This window comes from Lissotriton vulgaris, chromosome 5, assembly GCF_964263255.1.
Source record: "Lissotriton vulgaris chromosome 5, aLisVul1.2, whole genome shotgun sequence".
Taxonomy (NCBI): Eukaryota; Metazoa; Chordata; class Amphibia; order Caudata; family Salamandridae; genus Lissotriton; species Lissotriton vulgaris.
In genome coordinates, this window is record NC_141693.1 from 1,839,554,256 (window position 1) to 1,839,570,730 (window position 16,475).

The following is a 16,475-nucleotide window of genomic DNA, read 5'->3' on the forward strand; positions in this document are numbered from 1 at the left end:
CACACTAGACACAATCATGCCGCATATATCATTGCGCAGCATTCAATCACACGAGTCCGCACATAGCAAACTCGAGCCTGCACACCCCACGCATCAGGAACTACCAGGGACACATACATTCCCCATGCATTCCTATGGGAGGCAGGCCAACCTCACTACAAGCACTCAGAATGCGCACGCACTTTCCACTGGGACACAGTGAAAGTGCGCAGAAACCAAGACATCACTATAATTATTTGATAACACCAGGCAAAAAGTTCAAGGGTGAACCTGCCAGAAGGGCCAAGTCCAACATCCCCCCCCCCCCCTTGCTTCAACCACCCCCCTCCCGCCCTTCACCTGCACCACAGAAGCTATACTGTAGGTGGATACAACTCATTCAATGTTTTGGAACTTTGATGTCCCTATACAAATTGAAAGTTGTAGCTGCAACCTGCCCAAGGAGGGTAGGTGGTAGCATGAATGGCACTGTAATTGTTAATGTTATATTGCACAACAAAAAGCTTAATACAAAATATTACATAAACTATACCAATAAGGCAAAAAGGTGAACCCAGGATAAACCAGTAGGTGTGCTACAAACTATTGAAAACTAGTGCGACACACATTTCAGTGGAGGCCAAGAACAATGCAAATGTCAGTGCCCCGGTGCAGTAGAACTCCGCTCTTTTGACCCAGGGCTTGCAGCTAACACTCAACACAAAGGTTCAGCTCATAAATATAATGAGCCATCTGTACAACCAGGGCACCTCTGCTGTCAAGTATTATTAGGTACACCTGCTACCTTCAGCTCCTTTATTAATTCCGGAGGGAAATCATCCCTCATTTTTAATTGACGAATGCGAAAGAAACTACTTATGTCTCAAGCTGTTTATAAGTGCATTTCTTCTGCACCTTCCAGGCGCCTCAAACCAAAAACCCACTCTCCAAGAACCTAGAGATAACAGTTTTAGTCATAATGTCTTCACACATAAAGTATTGTGTGCTGGTTCAAAAACGCTGCGCTATCAGAGTCATGCAATAAGAGAGGAAAGCTGCAAATAAGTCAACAAGTATCTGTATATGTAAGGGTACATACAACCTTGTCAACCCCGCTGATGATGCGCAGTCCGTTATAGCGATTCATGATTATAAGAACAGAACACTGCACGAGTACTCCGAGCAGACCACTAGATCAGGAGTGCTCCGACCATCTCTGGTCCCCATAGTTCAATCAGCATTTCATCTGCATTAAAGAGAAAAGACTAGCGGGACCAAGTTGGGGAAAGATCAGGGATGAAGATCATAACTCATCTTCCTTACAGTACTGCTGAGATGTAAGCGTCTCCATGTTCCTTTAACAATTTGATATTTATTATTTATTAATTTTTATATAGCGCGACTATCGCTCCGGAAGGAGCATCTTGGCGCTGAGCAATCAGAAGAGACCAACTTGAGGGGAACAGGAATCATATGGCTGCGAGGACCAAAGAGTCGGGTTGAAGGAAGATCCATGTCTTCAGGAGTTTCCTGAAAAGGCTTTCTGAGGGGGTGTGCCTGAGGTTAGAGGGAAGGCCGTTCCATGCCTTAGCCGCCAGAAATGAGAAGGTTTTTCCACCTTTCGTTTTGAGCTTAAACCTGGGTATGGTAACCAGATTGGCTCCTGATGACCTCAGGCAGCGCGATGGAATGTACTGAGGGAAGCGCTTGACAAGGTAGGAGGGGCCTGTGTTCTTGGTGGCTTTGAAGACAGTGACAAGGATTTTAAAAAGGATCCTTTTGTGGAGGGGCAGCCAATGGAGGGTGTTGAGGGCCGCAGAGGCCGAGGACCTTCTCGGAAGTCCGAGAACGAGCCTGGCCGCCGCATGCTGGACGCTCTGTAGCTTCTTGAGGGTGGACTTCTTTATACCTGCCAGGAGACCATTACAATAATCAAGCCTGGACAGGATCAGAGCCACGGCAACTGATTTCCTGGCAGAGATAGGGAGAAAGTCGAAGAATTTCTTTAGCTGTCTAATGAGGTTAAAACAGCACCCTGCAGTGATGCGCACATGGTCGTCAAAACTGAGGGACGAGTCGAATTGGACACCCAGATTGCGGGCCGATGAGACTGCACTGGGGGGTGCTTCAGAGTGTTGAGGCCACCAATCTTTTGGGGAGAAAAGGGTGTCTTTGCCTAAGGGTATAATTTCAGTTTTGGCGCTATTGCACTTGAGGTGGTTATTATTGAGCCACGCAAAGACTTGGGAAAGGCAATTCTGGAATCTAAGAGCGGCATCGGGAAGTTTTTTATCTAAGGTGACGACAAGTTGGGTGTCGTCCGCGTAAGATGGTACGAGGATGCCATGAGATTCAATCAGGGTAAGCAGGGGGGCCATGTAAATATTGAAGAAAAGAGGGCTAAGAATGGACCCCTGGGGCACACCTGATGGAATGGTTATTTCGCTAGAGAGAAAGGGGCCAAGTGAGACTGTTCGTGATCTGTTGGATAGAAATGAAGATATCCATTTCAGAGCGGTATCCGACACACCAATTTCGCGCATTCTGTGGATGAGGATTGCATGAGAGATGGTATCAAATGCTGCGGTTAAGTCGAGCAGGATGAGTACAGCGTGTTTCCCCTCATCCTGCAGGAACTTAATGGTGTCGGATAACTCGATCAGAGCAGTTTCAGTAGAATGGCCGGAGCGGAAACCAGATTGCTGTGGATGGAGAATATGGTTGTTTTCCACAAAGGCTTTTAACTCTGCCTGTACTATTTGCTCAGTAATTTTGCCTAGTGCTGGGAGTAGGGAAATTGGGCGCATATTGGAAAGGTCTGTCGGGGGTTTATTATGTTTTTTCATTAGAGGCTTTACAATGGCTTTCTTCCATTCAGCAGGAACAGTGCCTGAGCTGAGGGATTGATTAATGATGGAATTGATAAGGGGGTTGACGGCCTCAATGAGAAGATGGAGGATAGCCGGGGGACAGGAGTCGGTGGGGGCTCCCGAACGGCAAGTCATGATGGCCTTCTGGGATTGAAGCAGGGATACTGGTGAAAAATTACAAAAAGAGGGTGAATTGGTGTTGTGAGGTAAGGGAGGGGTGGCAGGGGGAGGGAAATCCTTGTGGATGTTATTAATTTTCTCAACAAAGAAGTCAGCAATTTGGTTACAAAGGGTTTGAGATGGGGGGATTTCCAATGCCAGGGCTTTGGGGTGGGTGAAGGACTTAACAATATTGAAAATGGTTTGTTGTTTTTGATTAGCTACTTCTATAGCTGTGGTGAAAAACTCTTTTTTGGCTTTCTTTATGTGGGACAGGTATAGTTTCCTCTGCCGAATGTATAGGGTTCTGGAGGTGGGGTCGTATGTTTTCCTCCACTCTCTTTCAAGAACCCTACACGTATGGTGGCTATCGGTGAGGGCCTGAGTATACCAAGGGGCATTGGGCTTCCTTTTATGGGAGATTGGTTTTTGGTTGGTTGAGTTGGACTTATCCAGAACCAGTTTATTGATCCAGAACAATGGCCGAATGAAAGAGGTGTTGTATATGTTATTACTTCAATGTGGCTTCCTAGTGGGAGCCTTTCCTCTGTGTCTCTTACCTTATTCCCTTCCAAAACCCACATCGTATTCCTTGTACATTGTTGTTATACCAGCTCCGTTCCAGACTTGACAGTTGCAGTCTGGTCAGCTGGGGAGCCGTACGTTTATCCTTTGCTCTGCTCAATAAACTTATATCTGTACCAAGAAGAAGTCTATTACAGCCATTATTCCACTTGCATCATTTTGACGACGAGGACTGAAGCTGGCTGGTCTGCATGCCGTAACTCCTCATTTTAGCACATTTGGAGTGCTTAAAGGTGACATCTGCTCCCGACAATAGATCCTGGCATGCTGCACTTTTCGGCGACTCAGCGGGTGTTCTTGACGGCCACATCAGGGAGTTTTGACGTTTTTGTGTTTCTCTGTGTGTCTCCAAGGACTACGTCTCATCGGGCTTCATGTAACGTCTCTGCCTCCGTATTGGTGCGCGTGATTGCTGCGCGTGAACAGTTGCTGGGCAACTCCCTGCAGAATCGGTACCTTTCCGGCAGATCGACGAAACACGCAACGTCGTGACGTCATCATGAGCATCAAGCAGCCATTTTGGATCTTTGTATACGGTAACGCTGACTTACAGGAAGTCATCAGCAATAACGCAGCGTTACCAGTGCAATCCTCATTTTTAAACGTGTTGAACTTGCTTTCAACGAGCGTTTCGGTGATGCGCTCATCACTAATAAGGTATTTTATAACTTTCATGTCATTCTCTCAAGCGAATGCTATGGTGATGCGCTCACCTTTCACATATTTATCCTGGAATAAGCATCTCATCGTTAATTAATACAAGCACTGTTCTTTATTGCGTTTTTGTGATTATTATTTTCTTGCCTATACACGCCATTCTCACTACATTGAATTTTATTCAACTTGTACTACTTAAAACAGTATTATGGCACAAGTTATAGTAGCTCTTCCCCCACCATAAATTCCTTGGGAAGATTGGATTGTCATGTTCGATAATTACCTTGACGCATTGGATGGCCAAGAATTTTCAGCTAAACGTAAAAAAGCTTTGTTAAGTGCTTTGGGGAAAGAAGCTCAACGCATTTTAAAATTTGTACCGCAGGCTTTGCAAGCGAGTGGACAATCATTGCCTGATTAATATAAAGATGCTGTGACCAGGTTAGAAGTGCTTTTTGCCAAAGAAGAAAACTTAGTTATGAATAGGTATAAGTTTTATATGCACAAGCAACACATTGATGAATCTATTGATGACTTTGTAGCAAATTTAAGAGAACTATCTGTGAAATGCAATTTTGGCACCATGACTGATGAGTTGATCCATGATCAATTGATAGTACAGTGCAATAACAAAAAAATTAAGAGAGACTGTGGGCAGCCAAGAATCCATCTTTAAAGGTGGCGGTGGATCTAGCCAAAGCTGTGGAGCAATCCGAAATGTGTGAGAGAATTACAAAAGGCTAGTGCTCATTCTCAAGTGTCCGAAGTTTCTGAAAAAGATTTTCATGATAGCGAGACTGTTGATGAGGAGTCAGTCGCCGCACTCAAGCAAAAAGGAACATTTTCTAACAAGAAAAGTACTTTTTGTAAAAATATCCAACAAGGTTTTGTTCTAGATGTGGGAGTAATTCTCATGCTTCTGATGCGAAGTTCTGTTTCGCCAATAACAACGAATGCCTTAAATGTGGGAAAATGAGTCATTTTCTAAAATGTGTAGATATAGAGGTAAGCCCAGAGTAGCTGTTGTAGAGGACAGTCCCATAGAGATTAGGAGAGATAGAAACAAAATTGTAATGGTGGAAGAGTCTTCTGTGGACGTTATTAATGAGAAAAGGGAGGTACGACCTAAAGCACAGTTCACCATTGATGGGCATGTTGTAACATTAATGCTAGATACTGGCTCTAGGTAGACTATAATTCCTGAATCTTTATTTAGAATGGAATGGGGTGATAAAACACTTGAAGTGAGTGATATTTCTCCAACAGGATATCAAGGTGAACATATAGATATGTTGGGGTGTTTTGATGCTGACATTCTTTTTTCTAACAGGTCCATTAAAGGAAGGATTTACGTCGCCTTGGATGGTCCACCAATTTGGAGTTGAAAACACCAATAAACTTACATATCATTGTAAATCCAAGAGCACCGTCCCAAGTTATGGTGGTAGATGAGCTCTCTCAAAGATATTTTAGAAGATGCTAATAAAGTCTTTAGAACTGAATTAAGAGAACTTAAAGGTTATGTCCACAAAATTCTACTGAAAAATGGCGCTGTCCTCATTCAGCATAAACTTAGAAGAATTCCTCTAGCTGTTAAAATCGAAGTTAAAACTCGGATTAATGAAATGCTGCAAGGAGGTATAATTGAACCAGTTGAAGCATCCACATGGGTTTCTCCGGTGGTTATTTTCCCACAAATCAGATGGAAAAATGTGATTCTGTGTTGACCTCAGGTCTCTTTAATAAAAGTGTGGTGGAAGATACTTTTCCTCTCCCTAATATTGGAGAATTAGTGTCTACTTTAGGTGCAAAATATTTCTCTAAACTAGATTTGAGAAGTGCCTATCATCAGATTCGCTTGCACGAAGATTCGAAAAGCCTTACTGCGTTTATTACTACTGAGGACACCTTTCAATTTACTAGGCTTCCTTTCGGGTTGACCTCTGCAGCCAGGGTTTTTCAGAGAATGGTAACTGAATAATTTAATGGCATTAAAAAGGCTGGATTTTTATCAAGATGATGTATTGATTTTTGGGGAAAACATTGCTGATCACAATCAAACTCTCAAGAGTGTTTTCAGCAGAATTGAAGAGGCTGGTTTGACTTTACGTAAAGAGAAATGTGCTTTCTTAGTCCAACACATTGAATATTTGGGGTATGAAATTTCTGCACAGGGTGTCAAACCAAAGAAAAATGTGTTCGAAGCCATCCAATTAGCTCTGTCTCAGGTTGACAAAGATCAACTTCGATCTTTTAAGGGGCTCATTGAATTTTATTCTAAATTCGTGAAAAACTTTTCCGACAAGACTCTTATGTTGAGACGGTTATTTAAAAAAAGGTGTGAAGTTTGTTTGGAGTGATAATCACACAAAATGTTTCAATGCTATTAAAAAAAGAGTTATGTGAAGCAAATGTTTTAGCACCTTTTGATATTAGATGCAGTTATGTGCTTATGGTGGATGCCAGTGCCACAGGGTTGGTGGCAGCCCGTTTGCAAAGATATACTGAAGGGGAGAGGACTGTTGCATTTGCGTCAAGCACTCTACTTTAGAACGCAATTATTCAGTAATCAAAAAGGAGGCTTTGGCTGCTGCTTGGGGAGTCCAATATTTTCGTACATACCTGTTGGGCACTAAGTTTCAACTTAAGACTGATCATAAGCCCCCGATAAGTGTTCTGTCTCCTGGAGGTGCTGGTAAAGGTTCTCCAAGATTGGCGCGACATGCATCTGGACTACAAGAATATCAATATGACATTATGTACATCCAAGGTTGGTATAACATACAAGCCGATTGTCTGTCTAGATTGTTAATTAAAGATGACACTTTTAAAAACGATTTTCATTATTCGCAAAATTATGGAGCTATTGCCTATGTACAAGATGTTTTGGCATTAGGTAATGGGACTTTTACTAAAGAGAAGTGGTGCACTGCCATGGCTAAAGACACCGTTTTATCCAGTGTTATAGAGTTGGTAAAAAGGGGTGCTAGACGTGAAAGTTGTGTTCAACCTGCAGTCCGTCCATTCCTCAAAGTTCTAGATGAGCGGTCTCTTTTTGGTGATTACATTCTTTTGAGAGGTGCTAGATTTGTTCTGCCATTTACCTTACGGCCCAAGTTATTGAGATTGGCTCATGAAAGTCATTTAGGCCAAACTCTTACCCAACATAGAGTTAAAGCTGATTTTTGGTGGCCAGGTTTAGATGCACAGGTGTCTTCTTGGGTTGAGAATTGTTCTGTTTGTAGAGACAGTAAAAAAGGCTTAAGTTGGCTTCTGGCAATGTTAAGAGTTGTATCTCTACTTCTGAACACCCTTGGCATACGGTTTGTCTTGATTTCATTGGACCTATGGACGAGTTACCTGTAGCATAACGCTTTGCCATAGTTTAATTGATGTATTTTCTAAATGGCTTGTAAAATTTGTGAGAGACATCACCACTGATTGCACCATTTCATTTCTCAATGCCACTTTTCATGATGAAGGTTGTCAGTCTGTGAACATTACTGATAATGGCACTCTGCTGACTGCACACACAATGCGCACATTTTTGTTTGAATGTGGTGTTACACACCATCGTACAACTCTTTATAATCCTCAAGGGAATGGTATCTGTGAGAGGGCTAACAGAGTTGTTAAAGGTATAATACAAATGTCTTGTGTTTCTGGTAGTTTTGCCAATGAAATGGTTCAAAATATGGTATGGGCATATCGCACTACTCCTCATAAACAAGAAAGTAAGTCTCCATTTGAGTTGATGCGAGGAAGACGCCCTGGTACAAAATTAGCTCCGTCATGGATCAAAAACAAGATTGGTGGTAGCATTAATTCTGATTCTTACCAACAAGATAATTTTGTTTCTACGTCTGTTTCTATTTCTCCTGGTGACTTTGTTAAAGTTAAACCAGGTAGAATCATTAAAGGTCTTACCAGCTTCAAAGGCCCTTATAAAGTAAAAGAAAGATTTTCAAATTATGTGGTACTTGAAAATGGAATTTACGGAGGGTGGCCTTGTATAAAAAATCTTCTGCTTTGAATAACCCTACTGAAGTTAAACATGATGATGTGCTCAACAGTGGGTATATGTTGTCCATTCCTGTTAATGTCCCTCCATCTGCATCTTCAATTTATTGCAGGGGGGAAAGGTGGTGGTGATGCTATGGATAGTTCATACTCTAGTAGCGATGTTTCTCAACATGTTCCTTCACCTGCACCTGTGGAGGCCAGGGGCATAAGGTCCCGTAGACCACCTTTGTATTTGAATGATTACTTATGGTAGGAATAATATTTCTTTTGGTTTTATCTTAGCCTTCTTTTAATTGAATGGGAAAAGATGTGTTGTATATGTTATTACTTCAATGTGGCTTCCTAGTGGTAACCTTTCCTTTGCGTCTCTTACCCTATTCCCTTCCAGAACCCTCATTGTATTCCCTTTACATTGTTGTTATACCAACTCCATTCCAGACTTGACAGTTGCAGTCTGGTCAGCTGGGGAGCCGTACGTTTATCCTTTGCTGTGCTCCAACATATCATTACCAAGACGACGTCTATTACGGCCATTATTCCACTTACATCAAAAGACCACTGTTTTCTGCCTTTGAGCTAACCAATAAAATGCCACCACAGTCTGTCATGACAGCACAGCGGTCCCCAGGCAAATATGCAAGCACAACTAGAGAGAAGATCTGACTCGACCTACATAATAAGTCAGAAGTATATTTTTGATTGGGGAGAAGTTGTGTGCTTCCACAAAAAAAGTGCTTGTTCTCCAGCAGCTGTGATCATTTTATTTATCGGCTGCTGAAGCTTCAACTTTGTGGGGCACACACTACACTGGAACGCTATTAAAGTATCTTAGATAGCTAAACACTTTATGATGTTTTGCTATGGCAGTTGCGCTGGTGGGTGGAGGGGAGTCTTTAACATACATTGATTTTTCGGTCTGGCTTGACAGTGCAACTGTCACCTGACCTTTTAACCAATAGTATTCTACAGTTCTTTTCTTCCACACAAAAACATCTATTCGCATGCTTCACATTACAATACAACATTTTGTAAAGTCAGGCAGTCCTACTGACATTGCTAATGCTGTTTACATTTTGTTATTTAGGTCAACGCTGCTATACTTGGATGAGGCGTGATATGTTTAGGTGCAGGCTCATACCACCCACTGCAAGTCTCACAAATTAGCTCAATCCATGTCTTTATGGGCGAAGGAAGGTTGTATTTTTTTGCGTTGTCAAAGCTTTCTCTAGCAGCCTCGCCAGCTCGTGGCATTGCTGCCAGAATACCATTAAATTAACTTTTAGCAGATGCAACACACAACTGGCATCGACATTAAGCTACAGTGTGCTACGTTTTAGCACTGAAGGAAGGAAAAGAGAACACACAGAGAAAGTAAATTATATTCAGAATTTTTTTTTGTATTTAGTGATGAAGCAACAAATTTACATCTTGGGAGACGAATACGAAGAAATGAATTCAAGCAACAGCTATGAACGGCGACCCAGCATGCCGACGGAAGACGCTATTTTCTTGATTGCGCAACTTGTCAGATTGAAAATTACAAAGTTACGCTGTAGGTTCAGCTACTAGCTGTCCGAAAACCGTTCATCAAAGGGGCCCTCTATATACCAGATTAAAGATTCGAACCAATGAATTGGATACTCTGCCCCACATCTCTTGCCGTTCACCGAAATTTGAAAATATACGCTCTTGGAAATTTCAGGGAGTTTTTTCAGCAATGAAATATTCTGTCCTGATGATGGTCTTCATGACGACTGCATATTAGACCGAAACGTCGACACCTCCATCATCTCCAGAAACGTTGCGTTGTCACCAACATACGACCATTGTCTATTGATTATTTTTGGTTGTCGGTTATACTCACCAGGAGTTGATGTTTTAGTTGTAAACTGAAGAGTCATTGTTATCTATACCTCTGTTCATAGCTGTTGCTTGAATTCATTTCTTTGTATTCATCTCCCAAGATGTAAATGTGTTGCTTCATCACTAAATACAAAAAAAAAAATCAGAATATAATTTACTTTCTCTGTGTGTTCTCTTTTCCTTCCTTTGATTTATTCTAGCTAATTACAAAGTGTGATATCCTGTGGATACACTGGTGTGTTACATGTGTACGGCTCACAACTAAGATTTATTGTTTTCTAAAACAAGTCCCTTGTAGCATATTTTGACTTCAAATATCTAGTGCCAAAGCCTACAAGGGTTAATTGGGTTTAACCTGCCTATAACACGTTTTAGCACAGCATTTATTCTCAACTACACGCATGGTAAAGAGAATAACCAAACAATAGCACATTTAAAATGTTTTTTATAAACTAGCCTCGCTGTGCACACAAGTTTAAACTTTGGTTTCCAGACATTACAAAATGCTTTCCCAAATCATACGAAAACCTACCCTGCAGCCTCAGCGCTTTTCGAGACTCATTCCATGCAGCTTCAGTGCTTCTCCGCCTTCCAAGATTAGTACTCCCAATGCCCCATTGATGGCCTCTGGGCCAGCATGAGCCTAAACTAAGCACCTTTGCTGCAGCCGCATACATGTCCCATGAGCCTAAGCCCCCTCTAGAACCTCAATACTGATCTGAAGACGTCACGCCATGCAGCCTCTTTGCTCTACCCCAGCCGCGACCAATGCATACCCAGAGATCCTCTCCATCCTCCAATCATGAAAATCAGAACTCCTCCCTAGCCTCCACCAATGCAGTCCCAGAGCTCTACAGGCCCCAACAAAACATTTCCAGAGCTTCTCTCAATCTTCCATTCATGCAAATCATTGCCACTCCCCTCATGTAAAATAGAGCTCCTTCTAAGCCTCTATCAATATAGTCCCAGAGCTCCTCTCCAGCCTCTAGTCAAGCAAACCAGAGCTCTTCCTAAGCCTCCATCGAAGCAGTCCCAGAGCTCCTCTAGATCCTCCACTCACGTAAACCAGAGCTCTTTTTAAGCCTCCATTGATGCAGTCCCAGAGCTCCTCTATAACCTCCAATCACACATACCAGAGCTCCTCCCCAGCTTCCACCAATGTAGCCCCAGAGCTGCTCTCCAGTCACAAAAAACAAAGCTACTCCACCAATGCAATCCCTAAGCTGCTCTCCAGTCATAAAAGCCAAAGCTACTCCCTGGCCTCCACCAATGCAGTCCCAGAGATGCTCTTCAGTCATAAAAACCAAAGCTACTCCCCGGCCACCACCAATGCAGTCCCAGAGATGCTCTTCAGTCATAAAAACCAAAGCTCCTCCCCGGACTCCACCAATGCAGTCCCAGTGCTGCTCTCCAGTCATGAAAACCAAAGCTCCTCCCCAGCCCCCACCAATGCAGCCCCACAGCTGCTCTGCAAACTCCATGCATGCAAATCAGAGCTCCTCCAAGCCTCCACCAATGCTGGGGCCACCGCCAATGTAGTCGGAGAGCTCAAATTCAGCTTTTACTTATGCAAACCAATACCTCCCTCTTAGATTCCTGAAGTTCCCATCCTTACTTAGGATGGCCAGGTTTAAAGCAAACGAACAAACAACGCTGCTGCAATGTTCTGTACAGCCATAGCTTGGGGGGGAGAACGAAGCCAACACCTGCTCAGCAATTCGACGTATGTGTTTTTATGCCTTGAGGCAGGTTAATCATTTTGGATACTAAATCACTCATGAAATTCTAGTCTTGTTTGTGGTCATAACTTGTAAGTGTTGTAAATGCCTTGTCACTAAATGAAAAGTATAACGCAAAATAGTTTAGGCTCGAAATACAGTAATTCATTTTGAGTTAAAAAAGTGATTTGATGCCGATTCTGGGAGTGGTTTTGAAAATTAGCTGATTCGAAAACCACTTTGAAAAAACGAACACAATGAAATGCCTACATCATACCTGCGATTTAAATGATTTCATAAACCATGCTGGAGATCATAAACCACCACGCGGGATGTTGGTCTTAAATCAGACTGTATAACTTTTTGTTAATGTAATTTATAAAGATTTACATGGCAACGAATGAAAAACAGATCAATACAGAGAAGGGGCCAGGAAGCATCAGGCGTGCAAAATGAAACATTCTCTTTAGTTTTATGGTCGCACAAGACGAAAGGATGCAAGAGGAGAACCAAAACCGGTCAAGTATATTTCATGTTGTTCACAACAGGGGTGGCACCTCAAAATCAACAAGACACTGGACATTAAAGCTTAACACCAAATCAGAAATACAGGAATTCAAAGATACATACTGGGACAGGAACATACACAGACTGACAAACACTAGGAGTGGATTAACTGGATACACAGACGCAACTAGACGGGGAGACCAAGTCAAAGAGACACAGATACCAACATAGTGACGAGGTCATTAGGGGCTCTGAAAGAGACGGGCGCATGCACTGGTACAGAGACAAGCAGATAAACAAAGGATGGGGTTCCCTTTTCTCTTTCGCCATTAAAGGATTTGGAAACTAGCAGCCATGCCCTGTCCCAACTGTGGCCACCTGCATATTTAATGTGGCCTTTTACCAGTTAGAAAGATGACCGATTTAAAAGTTCACTGCTGCCATATATGATGATATGTAGGTCACAACGCATTCCCTTTGTTCCTGAAAGCGAGTCCGCTAATGAAGCATGAACATTTTCAGAAATTGGAGTTAGAATGCTGCAATTTAGTTTCAGAGTTGGTGTATAAATACTCTATTTATTTGATGTGTACACTTCTAGGAAAAAGTAAGAACGTGTACAATGAAAACAATACCACCTCTATCTTTATTAGAAATAACGTGGGAAAAAGTTGAAAAATGATATACAGGTTAAGAGAAGTTAATGAAAAGTCAACGCCATAGAGCATCCTTTGAAGATATTGGTTTCCTGTCATTGCCTGGTCTCTGGCAAAGTATTTTTGTTCAGTTTGTGCGATTCTCGTGACATTACGGACTGTCCATCTTGCTAGCTTCCTTCACTGGTAAGCCCTGAGATTTCCCTCAAACCATTGTTTTAAAAATCAGAGATACAATGACAATTTACTAGCCCAGCCTGTATATCGACACCTTGCAGCTCACTCTTCTGTAAAAGAACTACATTCGAGATTTACCACTGTTCCCCACACCATGGCACTTACTCACCCCTCTTCAAATAACCAAACCTAGTCAAACTTTTGCAGTACAAACCCTGCTATTTCACTATTACATAATCTCCCTTGTGAACGCTGGTACACTTCGTTCCAGTCTACACTGTAAATCCTGGGATTACGGTGTATTTCCGATTACACCTGCTCATCGTAAATGCCACCTTTACTCTTTGCAATTTATTTAAAGCCCGTGAAAATATATAATTTACTAAATGATGTACGTCTCATGAGGAGTCCAAAGGTTGGGCAGCTGCCTCATTTACAATACATCTGTGTGCATTCAATATTTCATTAACAGTTACATTATTTTTTACAACAGCCCAGTTTACAAAGCAATTTTTATGAATGTTTGTTCTTTCCTTTTTGGCCACAGCTTTATAGATAACAAGGTTAATGTACGATGTTCAGTTTTATTCTTTCCCAGGAAAACGTTAATTTCACTGGAAGTGTACTGAAGCCCAACTCAGCACTACTATCGTTCATATATATCACGCAACTACAATAAATAATCTAATAATAAAGTTAAACATTAATTTTCAATAGTAGGTCTGGAAGTACAATGATGCAGCATACGATTCCGTTGGACCCCTAACTATAATCCCTCAATACGGACAGCAGTGAAACCTAGGAAAGACTTGCGGTGGCCACTTCGGCCTCGCGACTGGGTAAACTATGTGTCTGGATACTCACATCCGACAGTTCCTTCACTACTAGCACACCCGGACTGTGTGGTCCTTTACAGCGGGTAGGTCACAGTGCAGTTAAGTATACGAAACAATATGGAAACTTTGAATGAACTGAGAAAGATAAGGATGTTGCTTTATTGTTTGTGGCTGATTTTAATACCACTTCAAAACAAAAAATCCTACTGAGGTTGCAAGGCATCACCTGGTTAGTTGAAGACGCTAGTATATGCAGTTAGTATTTGTAGTCAGTAGGGGTTGAAACGTCAACTAATGTTGACATGCATTCTGTTTTCTACTGGTCATACATTGGAACAGTGTGTCCAAATATGTCCTATTACGTAATCAGTGAGCAGTCAAACCTCTATTTTGTAATGTGTGGATTATTTGCTTTTTGTTACTTGACTGGGTTCTCGTTTTTCTTGAGTATTGCACGGTCACTATAACCTTCACATATTGACTTAAGCTAAAAAAAAAATATATTTACATACGGTTCCAGTATTTATTGTACTTTATTAACAGAATAAATATTCGGTGATATCACTCTCACTCTCAATTCTGTAATACAGACGTTTTCTAATGCAGGATATCTCCATATTGCTTCAAACAAGTACATAGGAATCGTCGTTCTTTGAAGCAAACTCAAATCCCGTCACAGCTAACTAAGCCTTGCACCTGCCTCAAACTCAAGTAAGTCAAGAACCATTAAACGGGATAACACGAACATCCCACATTTATAGTTCTTATAAACAGAACCGCTGTCTAAAGCACCAAACAAAAATACATGTTCCTGCTACCTTAAATACTATCCATCAACCATATCTAAAGCTGAGAGGGCACTACACTAGCACTCTGCTGATAACGCCCCAGTGTACATGCAATCACGTAGTCTGGTATATCGTCTAAAATGCTGCCTTACATCCACCGACAGCACAGGACAACTGTGGCCGCTTCCTCATTACAGAAAGCTTTAATTTCCACATCTGCAACATAAATTTATCACACAAGTACACTGGCAAAAAATATGAAGCCCACTTCACGGCTGTTTCACCGCTGCTCTTCAAAACAAATCACACCTCTAACTCAACTAACATCCACAGTGAGAGACTGTAGCAGGTGGGGACATTGCAGGTGGGGACATTGCGGGCGGCCCCATGCCTACTCTAACGCGTCCGCCGGGTTCTTTTACCCTAATCATGCCATCCTGCAGTTCCACAGCTCAAACTCACCCGATTAACGCCTCACCCACTCTAAGTGTGTAAACCCAATCTAAGTGTGTAAACCGGGCCTGTGCGGGACCACACACTGTAATACAACCACCAGGTGAGAGAGCATTGCTGTACCCCCATACCTGCACAGCCGCGTCCAGCTTTCCCTCGAAGGTAAAGTCCACCAGGTCGGGACGCAGGCACAGCGCATAGTTGAGAGGTCGTACGTCTGCCGGGAGTCGCTCGAAAGGCTGCCTCTCAGTCATATTACGGGCCTGGAGGAACGAGCGTGTGGAGAAGGAAGCGACTGACAGAAGCAGGCGGGATGGAGTGACGATGGAGAACACCCTCCGGACCGACAGCATCCAGCCTAGGAAGAGAGGCGGATCCGTCACACGACCTGTCACATAGGAGGCGCGAGGACTTCGTCAGGGCGTCAACCGACGCTGCCTCTCCCCCTACAACAGCGACTGTGTGCGGAACACTAACCTGGCCACCATCTTGAAATGTACCGATGTTGGCCGGGAAGCCTAGTGTCCGACCTTAATCTATAAAATATGGACACAAATGTAAGATTGTTATATTATCATTTTTTGGGAAATGTACATTGCTAATGGTGAACGATTCCGATATTTGAATGTTTAAAAAAAATATTCCCGGACTTAAAAGTAAGATCTTAATACCAAAATGGATTTAAATCTGATTGTTCTTCAAGTATTTTAAATTAGGACTCATCAATGGTCTTCGTTTTCCATAGTAATACTCATTACATTAATTCGACATGCCATCCCTAGCCTCATGCCTAACGACCCGATGAGCGTTTATTGGCTCTCTTTTCTACTTTCTTAAAAAAAAGGCAGCAGCTACTGGTGCGCGAGCCCAAGAGAAAACCCGCATCTAACGGCTCAAAAGCAGCCATTTCCTGAAGGAACTGTGGGGCGACAGAGCTTCCAAGTCACACCTTTTCGGATGCTGCGCTTGTGGCGGCCATGTTGACCGGGCATCACAGTAGCATACTTTATCTGGTGTGTTTACGAACGTATATAATATTATAATAGTGATACATTTAAATCAATGTCATCAATTTCTAAAATGTTTCTACATTTTATATTGTTTGATAGTTTGCAATAATAATAGTTACACATTAGAATTATTAATATTTGAGGTCTCTGGCTTTCTGAATTGTGCTTTTGCATGGCATTTTACAATACTATTT

The 16,475-nt window shown here is 42.3% G+C and overlaps 1 protein-coding gene across 2 annotated transcripts in view; it reads right to left on the reverse strand.

The window, feature by feature from the left end:
* The window catches only part of NPEPPS (aminopeptidase puromycin sensitive), a 1,004,488-nt gene extending 988,706 nt beyond the window's left edge, over window positions 1-15,782 (reverse strand). The window contains exon 1 of one of the 2 annotated variants that reach the window (XM_086924308.1): window positions 15,403-15,782. In XM_086924308.1, the coding sequence (XP_086780434.1) occupies window positions 15,403-15,624 (222 nt within the window). In that variant the 5' untranslated portion in view covers window positions 15,625-15,782. Of the gene's footprint in view, window positions 1-10,137; window positions 10,261-15,402 lie in introns of those variants that run through there. The other variant, XM_086924309.1, reaches the window with a different exon arrangement.
* Between the last annotated feature and the right edge of the window lie 693 nt (window positions 15,783-16,475).